At 40.3% G+C, this 18,873-nt stretch overlaps 1 protein-coding gene across 4 annotated transcripts in view; it reads right to left on the bottom strand.

Annotated features, from left to right (window-relative positions):
• The window catches only part of LOC124606915 (hatching enzyme 1.2-like), a 96,196-nt gene that overhangs the window by 24,024 nt on the left and 53,299 nt on the right, over window positions 1-18,873 (bottom strand). For all 4 annotated transcript variants that reach the window (XM_047139019.1, XM_047139023.1, XM_047139021.1 and 1 more), the window contains exon 4: window positions 1,095-1,191. In XM_047139019.1, coding sequence (XP_046994975.1) covers window positions 1,095-1,191 — 97 coding nt within the window. The remainder of the gene's footprint in view (window positions 1-1,094; window positions 1,192-18,873) is intronic.

The raw sequence follows: 18,873 nt of genomic DNA, 5'->3' as shown, positions 1-18,873 counted from the left end.
AACTGTGTCTGTGATACAATATCCACAGTCAACGTCTATCTTCAGGAGTTCTGGGAACCGGGGTGATGTAAAAGTTTTTTTGATGTGTGTAAGTGAATTGTAAAAAGTTTGATACAATTTTATTGAAACTGGAATGAATAAACACAACATTAAGAGGAAATAACTGTCTGCCTATTATTTTAGATGAAAAATTCTCTTAGTATTTCTGTTGCACCCCAGAGGTATTTTATTCTATATTACCAGTCCAATATTTTATCTCTTAGTGATGTTCTTGGATTGCTACACTGATAAAACCACCTGGAAATCATGAACTCAATTTCTGAATAATTAAAATAATGAACAATTATTACTTGGTATAATTGGATGGTAGCTACAGAAGGTGAGTAATTATATAAGTAATTAAATAAAGACAAAATTAAGTTCCCATCTTATGAGGCAGCAACAAAGTGCTGAATCGAAGCTAACTTTTTGTAATAAAGACATAGGTTAGAGGAAATGCATTTATTCAGAGTTGCTGAAAGTTATCTAGGTCCAGAGGTCAAGCGAGGCACATCAGAATGGAATGAAAGGAAACTCAGCAATGAAGCCCCATATTTTGTGAGATGAGAGGGCTGGCTGATTCTGAAAGCTGGTATTCGTTTCATCTTTTGCTTTATTCTGTGGCTAACAGATCTGGTAAATAGAAACATTTTCTGTCATTGATTGTAGTTTCTTTTTGAAAACAATTTTTGTGTAACTGTGTAATTAGATAAATGTTAGACAGATAAACATGAAAGTGCATAAAGACTGAAGCTTATATTGTGTGACTGATGTTTTAGTATACAAAGGAAGTGCTCCTTTGTTTCTGACCATTAGTTAATGCTACTATAAACATCAACCAGTTTGGGAAATGCACTCAGAGATAGTGAAGATTACAGATGCACTTTGAAGGGCCTATTAGATTTCAACATCTTTTCTGTAACATACAGTACACAATAGGACAACTTGTTATTTTTCTCTTGCTTTAGTTGTTTCTTTTTCTTTCCCTTTTACAAATCTTTTTCATGACTACAATGTCTTGTGTTAGTTATCAAATAAGTAGATTTGTCTAATACCGTAAAGTGGGCTGATGTAATATGGAACAGTTCCATTTGTCCACAGCTTCTCAGGAAATACATCCCACCGTAGGCCAACACGCCAGTATTCATACATCTGTAAGCACAATGAAACTATAAATGTACACCAACAAAATTTCAGTATTTGATGATGAAATGTTGTTCTTTGTGAATGACATTACATTTTTGAGATGCTGCAATGAACTGCAGGAGAACAATGGATGACAAAAATTTTTGCAAGCAACTCATAGCTTCAGAAAAAGAATAAACCTTTTGCTTTGTGAGTTAAGTGCTTATTCTTTGACACTAAATTAAGAAAAGAGGGAATTCAAAGCAATTGTACAGTTGGTGACCGGAATACTGGGCAAGTGACAGAAAATGTGTTTCACCAATGTGCTGTATTAATAACAATGATAACAAGTACATGAATAAGATTAAAATATAGTGTTCATTACTTATGCTTTGTGAAGCTCAAAACTGGGAAGCAAAACAGCAGAATGAGGTGAGAAGTACAACAGAGCAAAAAAGAATGAATGAAATGAATAGAAACAGCTATTCATCAAATGGGAGTGATTTTGACCTGTGGCTAGAACATACGTAAGTGGATAAGCACTGTAGCACATCTTTTGACTAGAGTTTTTCCTCAGAGCATAATGCAGCACACACTTCACTGGTGAAATGAGATGTCTATTAAATGTAAGTTTCTATTTTGTTTTCTGTTTACTTTTTTTAATTATAAGTCTTTCCCTTATCAAAATCTTCAATTTTTTTTACCTGTCACATGTGAAATATTTAGTTTATATTTTAGATTATGACCTGTAAAATATCTTTATTCATCCTCATCCATGTTTTTCCATTACAGCAAGCAGGGTGAAGTTATAGATAAGCCACATACAATGTGGATTAAATACGCATGTGTGAACCCACTTTTCAAAGGTAAAGAAACTGATGTGAAAAAACTACTGGCAAGTATCTCTGCTAATGACTTTTTTCATATACCGGTACCTAGAGAAACCGGTGTTCAGCAGATCTGTTGATCACCTGAACAGCCACAACATCTGAATCAGTGTCCGTTTGGTTTGCAGCAAGGATGATCAACTGATGATTCTTTTTTCTCCTTCACCACTCAAATTGTGCCATACTTGACAAAACGTTAGCACCAATTGTATACCTAAGTGACCTATCCAATGCTTTTGACTATATTAAGCATGACATTCTGCTAAGTCAAACAGAATTCTACAGGTTAAGTGGAATAACCATGACATGAATTAAGTCTTCATCCAAGACAGGCTCTGTCAACACTGGAGTGCCACAAAGCTTGGTACTGAGGCCCTTGCTGTTTCTTATGTATATAAATGACTTCCCAGTCTGTACCATAACAGTGCGCAAGTTCACCCTCTTTGCAGGTGATACTTCTCTCCTAGTGGTTAAAACAGAAGCAAGAAATGTGGATCTCTCTGCTAACAGCATATCTAATGATATCATCAACTGGTTTAGTTGTAATGGACACTCTCTGAATATAAAAAAAAAACTCATTATATGCAGTCTCTTGTGACACAAAAAGAACAAATGGACATAAATATAAAAATGATGGACAACAAATATAGCAAGTGGATTCTGCTAAGTTCTTGGGTTCAAATGGTTCAAATGGCTGTGAGCACTATGGGACTTAACATCTGAGGTCATCAGTCCCCTAGAGCTTAGAACTACTTAAACCTAACTAAACTAAGGACATCACACACATCCATGCCTGAGGCAGGATTCGAACCTGTGACCATAGCAGCCGTGCGGTTCCAGACTGAAATGCCTAGAACCACTGGCCGGCCTAAGTTCTTGGGTGTGTACGTAGATTGCAAATAAATTGATCCTACTTTATACCAGATCTGGCAGGAAGACTTCATTCTGCAGCTTTTGCCTTATGCATAATTGCATAAACTACATGTACACATACATTTACATGATCACTCTGCAATTCACAATTAAGTGGCTGGTAGAGGGTTCATTGAACCATCTGCAAGATATTTCTCTACCCTTCCACTCTGAAACAATGTGTGGGAAAAATGAACACTTAAATCTTTCCATGAGAGCTCTGATTTCTCTCATTTTATTATGATGATTATTCCTCCCTATGTAGGTGGGTGCCAACAAAATATTTTCACACTCTGAGGAGAAAGTTTGTGATTGAAATTTCATGAGAAGACCCTGTCACAACAAAATACACTTTTGTTTTAATGATTGCCATCCCAATTCCCATATCATATCGGTTGCGCACTCTCCCCTATTTCATGATAATACAAAATGAGCTGTGCTTTTTTGAACTTTTTCATTGTCCTCCATCAATCCTATCTGATGCAGATCCCACACCACATAGCAATACTCCAGAAGAAGGTGGACAAGCATAGTGTAAGCAGTTTATTTAGTAGACCTGTTGCATTTTATAAGTGTTCTCCCAACAAATCACAGTCTTTGGTTTGCTTGCCCCACAACATTATCTCTGTGATTATTCCAGTATAAGTTATTTGTAATTGTAATCGTTAAGTATTTAGTTGAATTTACAGCCTTATGTTTTTTATCCTGTAATTTAGCAGATTCCTTTTAGTACTCATGTGGATGACTTCACACTTTTCATTATTTAAAATCCACTGCCACTTTTTGCACCATACAGATATCTTGTCTAAATTGTTATGCAATTTGTTTTGATATCTGTTAATCTACAAATAAGAATGCCATCAGAGCTGCTTGCTTTGGATATTTCCAAGCACTTTTGTCTCATTGCATCATTTTTTTGGGGTAATCAGTCTCTATCAGAAAAAATTTTCAGCACTCAGAAGAGAGCTATACATATTATGAGTGGTGTTCATCCGAGGCACTCTTGCAGGAATTGGTTCCAGAAACTACATGTTTTTACAATGATGTCTCAGTACAGCTTCTCCCTTGTTTGTTTCAATAGTAAAAATTACTACCATGGCCACAATACGAGATCAAAACATGATTTTATAGTAACCAAACAAACTTTATCCTTGTGCAAAATGGAGTAAATTTCTCAGGCATAGAAGTTTTTAATGCTCTAATGAGACGCATCAGAAGTCTTGGTTTTTGAACACTGAAATTCAAGGGAAAATTGAAAGAATACCTGTTGCAAAATTCATTCTACTCAATTAATGAATTTTTAAAATTTAACTAAATGGATAAGTGTGTAGTTTTCTTGTATAATTGGGATGTCCCACTTAGTGCAAGCGTAAATATAAATTATTTTTTGTCTTAAAGATATAATCATTTTCAAATATTAAGATATTAGTAACACAATGTCTCATAGTGTTTTCATAAATAGGAATTGTGATGTCTTGTGGTGTTATGAACCACATTTATTTTCATAGGTTACAATGTGACATTAGCTGGTATGAATATTATCATGAATCTATTATATTACTCATTTCATAAATTTTATGGAAAATTCATCATTATAAGTGTTGTATGAACACTGACTTGTGTCTAGCAACTGTAATGCTGTTGGGATCAATGCAACTCCCAACAAAATAAAATACATAAATAAGTAATTTCTTCTCCTCCCACAGCTGTTGCTCATTTATCTGGTGCCACTCGGCATTCCAAATTTTTTGGTCTTTGAGGATCTCCTTTTCCTAGCTGCCACGAGGTCTTTTCTTGGTCTCTTCCCCAAAACATTTCAGACATAATAAGCCTGACGGGTTGTGTGGGGAGCCGCCCTCTTCATAGGCCCATACCACTGCATTTGCTTCTGTTCAATGTTTTCCAGCAGACGTCTTACTAATCCTAGCTATTGTGTGATATTCTCAGTCTTTATTTTATCTATTTTTGTTTTCTGTAGATAAGAATGGAGGAAATTGATTTCTGTTACCTGGAGGAAATTATTATTCAGCCCAGTATCCATTTCTGCTTATAATCCACATACTCATATAGGTGGATGGTATGTTTTGTATATGCTGTTCTTAGAAGCTTGCAGAAAAGTTTCATCCAAAAATATTTGACTTACTATATTACACAAGTTGGAAACTTAAAAGCTTGTACTGTGTTTCCAGTTCCTTGATGCTTGGTGTTGACTGAGGAAACCAAGTTATGCAAGTACTGGATATTGTCCATAATATTTATCTCATCATTTCCAATTCTTATATGGACTGTCGGACAGTTTCTACTTATCACAAAACCAACTGCCTTGGTTTTCTGGTTTTAACCCATTTCCTGAATTCTTCATGCCAAGGTTCTAGCATGGTTTATATCTCCATTTGTCTCTCCAGAACATTACATTACCCACAAAAATTAAGTCTTTAGTTGTTGGGTCCCTTCTTTTGACTAGTTTTAAAAGTATATCCATACAAAGGTAAGAGGAATGCTGAAAGATAACTTCCTTGTTGGACTCCACACTTTGTTACAAACCAACCTGACTTCAATTTTAGACCTGTACACAATCCTTGGTTTCTCCATGTAATCATTTTATCAAATTTTGCAGTAGTTCAAAAGGTATTCTGGCCTTTTATTCATTTTAATGGAGACGATACTGTTATGGATATGATACTCCTGTTGTTGATGAACTGCACAATTTTGATCACATAAAGTTAGATAGCCTGGCCTGGTTGGAAATGGCTGAAGTGATATCTGAAATTAAAAAAAAAAAAAAAAAAACAAAAAAACACTCTGCACGCAGAGACATCAGACACCAATGTCTGTGAACAGTTCAAAACAAGATTCGGAAAGAAACTGTAATACTTAAATAATGGAAGCAGGGAGTCATTACCTCATTATTTAAAAAGGGTAGCAGGAAGAAGTACACTAACTATTATCTCATGGACTAAATATCTATGACTCTGCCTTTCAAAAAAACTCTGTATTACTTGGAAACAAGTAGTAGCACCAGTTGCAATTTTATTTTCAAGCAGCGTGACTGGTTTCAGTCACCAAGGCCATTTTGAAGTGATCATCTGAACAATATTACAAAACAAGGTACCATTGGAATAAGTCATGTGAAAGAGAAAATAACAATGAACATCATCAAAACAAGACAGCAAAGTAATGTAAACAATGTTGTTATAACTTTAAAAAACATAAGCTTGCAAGCCTAGTGTCATGGAGGTACACAGACAGGCTGGTTAGACATCTGAAGAGACAGTGCTTAAGTAGGGGAGGGGTGGGTTCTAGGGAGAATATGAATAGGACGGGGAAGGTGGTCTGCTTTTAAAAGTAAAACAAAATACAAAAATGTAACGCATTTAAAAGATTTACACGGCCACATGAGAGAAGGCATGATAAAAAGAAGTAATATGAAAAAAGTAAAGACAACAGATGGTGCTAGAGAACTTAAGATGCAAAAATTGCTGTGTTTGGAAAGCTAGCCATGACAAACAAGTAAATTATCATGTTCATATCTGTGGGCAAACAAAATGTTTATGTGACACAGCCTGTGGTACTGATTGTGGCCTGTTGTTTAAAATGACACACAAATACTATGTAATGATAAGTGACTGCACTAGATTAATTTACGTTGCAACATATTTTACATGTTCTAAAGAGCACATTTTTTAAATTTAAATCCCATGTATTTCTGTACTTTGTTTTACTTTTAAATCATTGTACTTATGTCTTTATTATTATTATCTTCCTCCAGTCCACCTTCCCTGCCATCTATAGTTCCCATTCATTCTCTATTTAAGCACTGCCTCTTTACATGTCTCACTAGCTTGTCTATGAATGTCCATGATACTGTGGGATTTCAGCTGGGTTGTAAACACACACATTTCTGTAAGACTCAGTATATTTCATTACAGAAGTCTCATTACAATAAGTTGTACAGCCAACTGAACAAGCAAGATGGCATGGGCCGTTAGGTTAACAGAGTCAAAGAACTTGTGATGGCAGAGATATGTCATTTGTATTTGTCAACGACACAATACTACACTTACAAGCTCATGTTTTTAATGTTATTTTCTTAAATTATAGATGATTTATTGTACAACATTACTCAATTTACTATTGCGTCTTGTTTTTATGATGTTTATAGTTACTACATTTTTCTGTAACTTATTCTACTTCTACCTTGTTTTTCAATGTTGTTCAGATAATTATTGAAAATGGTCTTTGTGACTGCAACCAGCCATGGCATTTGAAAATGAAATCAATTGGTGCTATTATTCATTTCAGTGTAATTACTATAGTTTTGGATGCTGAACCACCAACATGCTGGACAAAAAAATGTCTATATTGAAATACAGGGTAAACATAAAGTGTGTGAAACATTTTAGAAAATCGGTACAGATAAACATTACAAGAGCAATACAACAAATGATGCAGTATCTGAAAGGCAAATAAGAATGTTTATAATTGTTCTATTAGTCCGTCCTTTGTTATACGGCACAGACGTAACTGATAGTCAATTTCTGCTCAAACCTGACCCATGACATCAGGAGTGATGGTAAGAACAGTTGCTGTGATGCTGTGATGTGGTGTTGCAAATCTTCGAGGTTCTGTGGTAGAGGTGGAACATAACACTCTTTTTTGTTAACTGTACAAGAAAAAAATCACAAAGCATCAAATCCAGCAAGACTGTTGGCCACTTGAGTACTGCCAGATCAGTGGCCACAACTACCATCTTCCTCAAATTTCTTATACAACTGCACTATGCTGTTGTGAACTGCCTGTCCTGTGAAATTTGTCGTAGAAAGCTCTTTGCCCACTCACTGTTGATTGGCAATGGGCAAATTCTAGCACAAAAAAGGGTTTCCCTGCCTAGTGCATCACCCTTTTCAGCAACTACCATTGGTGGCATCATGCCTAAAAAAAATTTTGGGAGTTTATCCTTCATGTAATGTATCATCTGTTACATTATGTTTAGCTATTTACCTATACTAATGTTTCATGCATTCTGCAGTTAACCTGTACAGTCAGTTTCATTATTAGTTGCATTTTACACTTTTAAAATTGACTTTTTATTTTTACTCTTTTGGAGGAACATATTAATGACAAATACATTATTCTTCTCAACAAATTCTACTAATATGTGAACTTCGTCATTTCTGCTATTGCAACGAAAGTTGTTGTTGTTGTTGTGGTCTTCAGTCCTGAGACTGGTTTGATGCAACTCTCCATGTTACTCTATCCTGTGCAAGCTTCTTCATCTCCCAGTAACTACTGCAACCTACATCCTTCTGAATCTGCTTAGTGTATCCATCTCTTGGTCTCCCTTTTCGATTTTTACCCTCCACGCTGCCCTCCAATTCTAAATTTGTGATCCCCTGATGCCTCAGAACATGTCCTACCAACCAGTCCCTTCTTCTTGTCAAGTTGTGCCACAGACTCCTCTTCTCCCCAGTTCTATTCAATACCTCCTCATTAGTTATGTGATATACTCATCTAATCTTCAGCATTCTTCTGTAGCACCACATTTCGAAAGCTTCTATTCTCTTCTTGTCCAAACTATTTATCGTCCACGTTTCACTTCCATACATGGCTACACTCCATACAAATACTTTCTGAAACGACTTCCTGACACTTAAATTTATACTTGATGTTAACAAATTGCAACGAAAGTATTCCACTGAAATCCATTCTTCAGTTTTTGACCTACTTACGCATAAAGTCCCTCTTTATTAGTAGGATTGATCAGTTTCTGTAACTCTTTGCAGAAGTCTCCAACCTTCATTTGAATTTGATGTTTTTGATGTGCAGACTTGAATGTTTTCCTTGGAGTAGGGCTTGTCTTTAACAACAACTTTAAAAAAGGCAATGAGCCCTGTAATGAAACGTGCATACTGATTTTATTTTATCTTGTCTTCATTTTTTGCCACACCTATGGTTACCCAGATATATCTCATTTTATGATATTTAATTTCTCTTCAAACTCTACTTTTAATGTTTAGTAAGTTATCATCCCTACATAAAAAGAAGTACATGTACTTGGAATTCTAAGCTGTATGTTATTGTTTAGCCAAACTTTCTGCAGCAAGGTGTGTGTGTAGATGTAGCTGGGCATGCTCCATGGACTAAAGCCATTACTCGAGATCCTTCTGTCCACTGCTCCTGATATTCTTTCACTGGGGCTGCAGTAGTTACTCACATATAACTGTAGTGTCTTCAGTAAGCCTATCCATGAAACACTACCCTGCCAGGGTATGAAGAGATTGGAGAGATAAGTTAACATTGATAAACCTAAGCAGAACTATTCTCACAGCAGTGTCGGCAGTTGCCTGAGTATGTTTACACCTTCTGTTTATAATTATTTGATCTCAGATTTCTAGTCTTACTTTAAAATATTCATGATGACATTTATTCCAGGTGAATTCTAATAAAAATAACAAAAAGTTAAGTAAATAGATACATACAGGGCATTTTAGACCCATGTTCAGATACTTCTTATTGGAAATAGTTTGTGATGTATTTGGAGTAAAATGGGTTTCACACAATCAAAGAACAGAAGCTCCCTTACATAAAGCTTTTGACCACAACCTTCATCAGCAAGAGAGACACACCTGCCATTCATACACAGACAAAGAGTGATTTCAGGTGTGCCGCAGGGGAGTGTCATAGGACCGTTGCTATTCACAATATACATAAATGACCTTGTGGATCACATCGGAAGTTCACTGAGGCTTTTTGTGGATGATGCTGTGGTGTATCGAGAGGTTGTAACAATGGAAAATTGTACTGAAATGCAGGAGGATCTGCAGCGAATTGACGCATGGTGCAGGGAATGGCAATTGAATCTCAATGTAGACAAGTGTAATGTGCTGCGAATACACAGAAAGATAGATCCTTTATCATTTAGCTACAAAATAGCAGGTCAGCAACTGGAAGCAGTTGATCGTCGGTAAAGCAGATGCCAGACTGAGATTCATTGGAAGAATCCTAAGGAAATGCAATCCGAAAACAAAGGAAGTAGGTTACAGTACGCTTGTTCGCCCACTGCTTGAATACTGCTCATGAGTGTGGGATCCATACCAGATAGGGTTGATAGAAGATATAGAGAAGATCCAACGGAGAGCAGCGCACTTCGTTACAGGATCATTTAGTAATCGCGAAAGCGTTACGGAGATGATAGATAAACTCCAGTGGAAGACTCTGCACGAGAGACGCTCAGTAGCTCGGTACGGGCTTTTGTCAAAGTTTCGAGAACATACCTTCACCGAAGAGTCGAGCAGTATATTGCTCCCTCCTACGTATATCTCGCGAAGAGACCATGAGGATAAAATCAGAGAGATTAGAGCCCACACAGAGGCATACTGACAATCCTTCTTTCCACGAGCAATACGAGACTGGAATAGAAGGGAGAACCGATAGAGGTACTCAAGGTACCCTCCGCCACACACCGGCAGGTGGCTTACGGAGTATGGATGTAGATGTAGATGTAGATGTAGAAGCAAGCATGCCTCATTCACACTTAACCACCAACTCCAGCAACTTGGGCCACAATGCAATTGTCATGTGGAATAGAAGCAACAATCTTGAGGAGGCAGAGAAGGGGAAGGGATAGTAGTCTATGGGCGGGGAGAGAGTAGAACACTGTCTGGCAGAATGTGCAGGGACTAGAATGCCAACCAGTTTAGTTTCAGGAGGTTGTGGGGTAAGGAGATGGAGAAAAAAGGAACGAAAAAGGCGAGGAGCAGCGAAACATAGGCAGGTGCATTGGCAGAGGGTGACAATCAAAGAGGGTGGGAGACAAGAATGGGGAGGAGATGATAGGGCTGAGGGAATGTAAATTGTTGTGTGGGGATATGAGGACAGTGTGTTACTGTAGGTTGAGGCTAAGATAATTACAGGAATGGAGAATGTACGAGGGCTGTTTTTTTTCAACCTCCAATCGTCCATCTAAGCAAGTAAGAGGTAGGGAGGGGCTGGACCTGCACGTCATGCGATTGCGCAGCTCCCCCACCACAACCTCTGCCATTTTCAGCTGCAGTGTGTCAGTCGTAGCCGAGCTACATCCGTGTAAACATGGTCGCTACGCTCGATGCTCCTGCCAAATGTGAGTTATGAAGTGAAATCCGTTTTCTGCAAGCAGAAGGATGTAGTGCTGCGGAAATCCATTGCAGAATGAACAACGTGTATGGTAACAACGTTATGAGTGATGGTAGCTTTTGGGAGTGGTGTCAAAAATTTAAAGAAGGGCAAACAGACGTCCATGATGTAGATGGACAAGGTCGCAAGTCTGTCGCCGCTGTAGGCCTTGTTGAGTGTGTTTATCAGGAGGTGAGATGCAAATGAAGGTTTACAATTAGCGAACTGTCTGATGAATTTCCAGACATTTCAAGGTCTGCTTTGTACACAATTGTGACTCAAGACCTAGGCTATCGGAAATTGTGTGCACGTTGGATCCAAAAAATGCTGAGTACCGACCACAAAATGCAAAGGATGGCGTCAGCACTATTGTTTCTCACACATTATGCCAATGAGGTAAACGTTTTTTTTTAAGTCGATTGTTACTGGCGATGAAACGCAGGTCCTCTATGACAGTCCTGAAACAAAGGAACAATCAAAGCAGTGGATGCACACAGCTTCCCCAAGCAAGCCAAAAAAGTTTAAACATTCACTGACAAAAAGAAAAACAATGGCCACTGTGTAAGGTAGTTTATTGTGAAACTTTACGTCATGTCCTCAGAGCCATTCAAAACAACCGCAGAGGAATGCTTTCGTCTGGCATTGTTTTGATCCATGACAGTGCCAACATGACAAAAGACCTCCTCAAAAAGTTTAAATGGGAAGTTTTTGAACATCCACCGTACAGACCGGACCTAGCACCAAGTGATTATCACCTGTTCCGAGAACTGAAGTCATGGTTCGGTGGGCAGTGCTTCGCTACTAACGAAGAACTTCAGGACACCGTCAAGACTTACCTGTCATTACTGGCAGCAACATTCTTCAAGGAAGGCATCGAAAAGCTTGTGCCATGGTATGACAAGTGCCTAAATCATTTTGGCGATTATGTAGAAAAATAAGTTAAGACTTTACTGTACTTTTGGTAATAAAATTATTATTTTCTGTACATTTTTCTTTTATTTACAGCCAATCGGAGGTTGAAAAAAAAAAACAGCCCTCATATAACTCCCATCTGAGCAGTTCAGAAAAGCTGATGGTTGACAGGAGGATCCAGATGGGTTGGATAGTGAAGCATCCATTGAAATCAAGCGTGTTATGTTCAGCTGCATGTTGTGACACAGGGTGATCTTTGCTCTTGGCCACAGTTTGGTGTTGGTCACTCATCCTGGTGGTCAGCTGGTTGGTAGTCATATCAATATAAAAACCTGTGCAGTGATTGCAGAAGAGCTGGTAAATGACATGGATGCTTTCATGGGTGGCCTGGCCCCTGATGGGTAGGATAAACCTATGACAGGACTGGAATAGGAAGTGCTGGGTGGGTGGATTGTGCAGGTCTTGCACCTGGGTCTTTCACAGGGATACAATCCTTGTGGCAAGGGGTGGGATCGGGAGTAGCATAGGAATGGACTAGGATGTTGTGGAAGTTGGATGGATGTTTTAAAAATAATTATGATTGGTAGAATTAATGCAATTTCTACACCAAAGATTAGAAAGAATACTACTTAAGGGGAATGGGAAGGATCTTGTGTGGGGTCCCTCATTTCTGGGCATGATGCCAGGTAATCAAAGCCCTGGTGAAGGATGTGGTTTAATTGTTTCAGTCCACAGTGTGCTGGGTGACAAGGGGCATGCTTTGTGGCTGCTACTTGGAGATGGTGGGAGGATTGTGGGTGTGAGGGGAAACAGCAGTAGGGATCTGTTTGCAGACTAGGTCTGAGGGTAGTGCTTGTCTGTGAATACTTTTGTGTTGGTGAGACCCTTAGCATAGTGGGAAAGAGACTTCTTGTCACAGCAGGTGTATGGGAAATATTTTTTGCTGTGAAAAGGATGACACTGTTGAAATGCAGGTACTATTGGTAGTTGGTAGGTTTAATGAAGACAGAGGCATGGATGGAGCCATCAGAGAAGAGGAAGTCACCAACTAGGAAGGTGGCAAACTGGGTTGAGGAGGACCAGGTGAAGTGAATGGGAGAGAAGGTGTTGAGGTTGTGAAGGAATGAAGGTAGGATGTTTTGGCCTTAAGTCCAGATCATGAAGATATTATCTATGAGCTTGAGCCAGAATAGAGGTTGGCTAGGAAGGCCTCCTCTAGATGGCCCATAAATGGGTTGCCACAGGAGGGTGCCATGTGTGTGCCAATGGCTGTGCCATGGAATTGTTAGTATACCTTCCCTTCAAAGGAGAAATAGTTGTGGGTTTGGATAAAGTTAGTAAGGTGTATGACATCCTACTGCAACCTCGGGGCACCACTATCCAACTCCTATCCTACCCACAGCTTTCCTCCTCGTCCACCCCACATAGCACCTAAATGCTGCCTAATTGACCTTTTCAACTTGCCACATTCCCCAAAATTCCCTACCAATGCTCCATCAAATGCACAGTAGAAACATTCTCGTAACACTGTTAACCTTTCCACCAAAACCATCAGCTGTGTAGAAATTTCAGTCCTATCCAAACCACTCATCTTTAGCCCTACAGCCAGATTTAACTGTGCTGGACTTGTCAAAGACCTACTCTCCTTCTCCTGATCCCTGCAATGGAAGCACTTATTTGCTGCCAATCCCTCCAACCAAAATCAATCTAATTCCAAAATTGAACTCTGTCCCTCCCTCTTCATACCACCATCCAACTGTGATCCTTGCCCCTCCCACGTAACCACCCTCTTGTCACCTTCCAGGAGTTCCCCCATCATTCTTCTCCAGGTCCCTCACAACACCAACATTTCAGCAGCCTGATCTAATCATCCAACCTGCACACAAAGGTTCCAACAATGTTTTTAAAAACTGCAGTGACTCCCTGGCAGAAAGCCCCCGCCAGTTAACTGACTCCTCCAACTATAAACTCTGCCAGAGTGATCCCATCCCAGAAGTCCAATGCGACCTCCAATCCATGCTTAAAACCTTAGGCACTATCCAGGGCCACTCATCTTAATCCATTTCCCTCCTCACCCCCATGACACCCCGCACACCCACCTGTAGAAGGCTCCCCAAGATCCACAAACACAACAGTCTTGGGTGCTCCATTGTGGCTGGTTATTGTGCCCCCACTAAAGAATTTTATCTCTCATTGACCAACACCTCCAACCAATTGCTTGTAATCTAGCCTCCTACGTCAAAGATACCAACCATTTCCTTCATTGACTCTCCTCAATCCACATCACTTTAGCTCCTGGATGCCTACTCATCACTGTTGATGCCTCCTCCCTGTACACCAACATCCCTCATGCCCATGGTCTTACAATTATTGAACACTAACTGACCCAACATCCTTCAGACTCCAAACCCACTAGGTCATTCCTCATACACTTTACCCTAACCCATGACTACTTCTCCTTTGAAAGGAAGGTGCACAAAAAAATCTGTGACACAGCCTTGGGCACACCTGTAAGGCATCCTCCTATGCCAGCCTGTTTATAGGCCATCTAGAAGAGACCTTTCTAGCCTCCCAAAATGCCAAACCATTATTCTGGACCGAGCGAGGTGGCGCAGTGGTTAGCACACTGGACTCGCATTCGGGAGGACGACGGTTCAATCCCGCGTCCGGCCATCCTGATTTAGGTTTTCCGTGATTTCCCTAGATCACTTCAGGCAAATGCCAGGATGGTTCCTTCGAAAGGGCACGGCCGATTTCCTTCCCCATCCTTCCCTAATTCGAGCTTGTGCTCCGTCTCTAATGACCTCGTTGTCGACGGGACGTTAAACACTAATCTCCTCCTCCTCCATTATTCTGGTTTGGGTTTGCTGATGATATCTTTGTAATCTGGACTCAGGGCCAAGATATCCTATCTTCATTTCTTCAAAACCTCAACACCTTCTCTCCAATCCACTTCAACTAGTCCTCCTCAACCCAGCAAGCCACCTCTCTATATGTTAACCTCCTCTTCTCTGATTGCTCCATCCACACTTCTGTCCACATTAAGCCCACCAACTACCAACAGTACCTGCATTTCAACCATCCCTTTCACACCAAAACATCCCTCCCTCACAGACCATCCCTATGCCACTCCTAGTCACAGCCCCTTGCCACAAGGATCATATCCCTGTGGAAAACCCAGGTGCAAGACCTACCCAATACACCTATACAGCACTTCCTATTTCAGTTCTGTCACAGGTTTATCCTACTCCACCAGGGGCTGGGCCACCTGTGAAAGCAGCCGTGTCATTTACCAGCTCTGCTGCAATCATTTCACAATTTTCTATATTGGTATGACTACCAACCAGGTGTTCACCAAGATTAATAGCCACCACCAAACTGTGCCCAAGAGCAAAGTAGACCATCCTGTGGCACAACATGCAGCTGAACATAGCATGCTTGATTTCAATGGATGCTTCACTTCCTACGTCTTCTGGATCCTTCCATCCACCACCAGTTTTTCTGAACTGCACAGATGGGAGTTATCCTTACAACATATTCTCCACTCCCATATTTATCTCGGGCTCAACCTACAGTAACATACCGTATCCACACCCCTCACCCAACAGTTTCCACCCCTTCAGTCTATCATTTACCACCAGTTCTCACCTCCCACCCTCTTTGATTGCCACCCACTGCCAATGCACCTGCCCATCTTTCCCCACTTGCCTCCTCTTTCAGTCCTTTTTTTCTCCATCTCCTTGCCTCACAATCTCCTGATGTTGAGCCTGTTGGCATTCTAGTCCCTGACACTCATGCCAGACAGCATTCCACTCTCCCCCCACCCACACACTACTATCTCTTACCCTTTTCTACCCCCTCCAGATTGCTGCTTCTATCCTATATGACACTTGCATTGTGGCCCAAAGTGACGGAGTTGACCGTTATGTGTGCATAAGATGTGCTTCCTTGTGTATGGATGGTGTGTGTGTCCCTTTTGATGATGGAGGCTGTGGCTGAAAGTTTTATGTAAGTGTCTTTTAATTGTACCTGTATGCAACTTCATGTGTCTTCTTAACAGTATGTAGCAACCTATGTTTCTCCTTTATGTGTTTTACACAAACTAATATGAGTGAAGAGAATGGTCTACCTTGTACTGCAAAAATACTGGAAAGAATAAAACTAACTCATCTTCAAAATTTCAAAAGGAAAAATGGGGAAAAATAGTACAGTTGAAAACAGCTCTGAAAATGGAACAACATATTTGTCAGAAAAATTCTTTTCGTTTTCTGCTGTTTTGGTGATACAATCAGAAAGCTCTTCCTGACTGTGCTTCTTGCCACACTATGCCCTCAACCAAAGAAAGTGAGTGGGAACTGTTGACACTAGGTAGCACAACTTCCATTAACTCACTGCTAGTGCCATTCCACCCTTCTAACTAGAGGTGTTTTGACAGTACATTGTCAAAGGTTTCTATGGTGGTTTTCAATTTTCTTACATTCTTGGTTCAATAATGTTACAAGGTGTAGAAAAATTGTGTCATGAAGTTTTAACCCTGGATAGCTGATGCCAGTAGGAACCAAAATCACTAATTTTGTGTGGGTTGACAATACACAATTTTTAAACTACTGAAACTTGGCACCATGTGCTCCAATTGGCTGCAGGATTGCTATGTTGCTGGACGCTCTGGACAACACATGACCACGAATACTTTGCCTGCTGGAGATCGCAATGTATCCAAGGTGGCCTACACACTTGGTGACAGTGTGCCACCCTTCCACACTGGGGGCCTGGGGGCGAATTTGCCGTGGTCCCGACACATCCATTGTAGTTTCATGATAAGTCGTACTGGGAAAAAACCAATTAATAGCTGTTAGTTCACATACAGAAAGTGTTTTACAAATTGTGTTAGCCCTGAAAAGGGCCTTTTTTGTAGCTAGGACATTGTGTACTTAAAGCAGGTGCTCGAACTGGTGACACTCTGATGCGGCACAAGCTTGGTAACATTGAATGATGTTCTGCCAAACTCTTTCAAAGATTCCTGGCAGTGCCCTGATGTGACTGACGGCATGTTGAGTGTGATCCATTAATTCCTCTTCATTTCTAGGTGGTTCACGTCTATGGGTGAACTAGAACCTTGAAGAATCCCAACAGGAAAAAGACTGCCAGGGGCCGTGTTCTATGAGCGCCTCTGCCAGCCATTGAAGAGTTCATTTAAATATCCACGCTCAGCATGACTTTAATGTGCAAGCACCCCATCATACTGCAACCACATGCATAGCCGTATGTTCAGTGGAACATCTTCCAGCAGGCCGGGTAGAGTTTGTTGCAAAAACTGAAGGTAATTTGCCCCAGTAAGTCGAGGAGGTAGACCGACCAGCCCAGCAGATGGTCACCCACAATGCCGGCCCAAATGTTGAGCAAAAATTGTTCCTGGTGTCATGGAGGTACGTGACATGAGGATTTCCCCTTGCCCAGTAATGAATGTTTTGAGTCTCGTAAAGGCCACCCCAATGGAAGGTGCACTCTTTGGTAAACAACACAATGGCGAGGATGTCGGGATCTCATGCAACACATCGCAGAAACCACCGGCAAAACCCTAGCCTGTGTTCACAGACTCCCACAGCATTCAGACCTTGGACAGGGTGGAAATTAAAGGGATGCTGCCCATCATCCCTCAAACCTGCCAGACTAACTGATAAGCGACCTCCATGTCATGTTCAACTGCTCGAGTACTTGTCGCAGGTGCTTCCTTGAAGCACTTGAGAACAGTCTCTTCAAATGCAGAATATCGTTATGTTTGAGGTCTTCTAGCATCACCATGATCTTCCTCTAACAAGCCTGTTTCACCAAGTCACCAGTGAATTGCTGTAAATGTTTGCAGGTGCGGGTGGCGTCTTGCTGGGAACCGTTCCTCATACAACCATTGATCTTCATGTGCATTACCGTCAGCTAGTCCATAAACAAATATCATATCTCGTTGTTCTTCAAACGAATACTGTGGCGCCAGGCTTACTGTATGACTAAATCACAGGTGATGTGTGTGTGCTCCAAAATGAAGCTTACGTGTGAATGCCTTGGATGTGAGGTGGAGACAAATAGCAAGACCTATTCAACACGTGTGTATCACATTGGGACAGTGATGGAGCAAAGGACGTTTATATGTGTGAACCGACAACCATAGCACTAACCGTCAACTGAGGAATGACAACAAGGCAATCCCACAGCCAATTGGAGAACATGGCGCCAAGTTTCCATGAATTAAAAATGGTGTGTTGTCAACCTACACTACATCAGTAATTTTGGTTCCTACTGACATCAGCTATCAAGGGTTAAAATTTTGTGACAAAATTTTTTCTTCACCCAGTATATTCTAACAAGGAGGCAATTTGTAAGCCCTTACAACTTTACACAATATTGACATGATTACATGTGAGTAGAGTGGGCTTATGAAGGGAGACATGAAAAGTCAAGTCATATTTTCAGCAATGGGAGCCATGGATTCACAATAACGGCTAGGTCCAGCCAACCTATACTTGTAACAAACAAGTTAGAATATGTATTGGAGGTGGTAGAAGTGCTGTAATAAATCTCAACCTGCATCTTTATATGTGAAGAATAGCAAGGAATTCTGAGGTGAGTAGAAATACTGTCTGGAGAATTCTACATGATAACTGTTTACTCTGTATCACAATGTTTATCAGGTATATAGCAAAGTTTATTTCTGGCTAATAAATCCTTCTGAACCTATTTCCTAACTCAAAAATATGGACTTCACAACTGCCCACTGTGTACTGACAAAGCCACTTTCATATCTAAAGGCAAGGTAAATATCCACGGTCTTTACTATTAGCCAGAAGGGAAGCCT

This window comes from Schistocerca americana, chromosome 3 (genome assembly GCF_021461395.2).
Source record: "Schistocerca americana isolate TAMUIC-IGC-003095 chromosome 3, iqSchAmer2.1, whole genome shotgun sequence".
Taxonomy (NCBI): Eukaryota; Metazoa; Arthropoda; class Insecta; order Orthoptera; family Acrididae; genus Schistocerca; species Schistocerca americana.
Note: the sequence above shows the minus strand (reverse complement) of the source record. Positions and strands in the feature narration are given on the sequence as shown.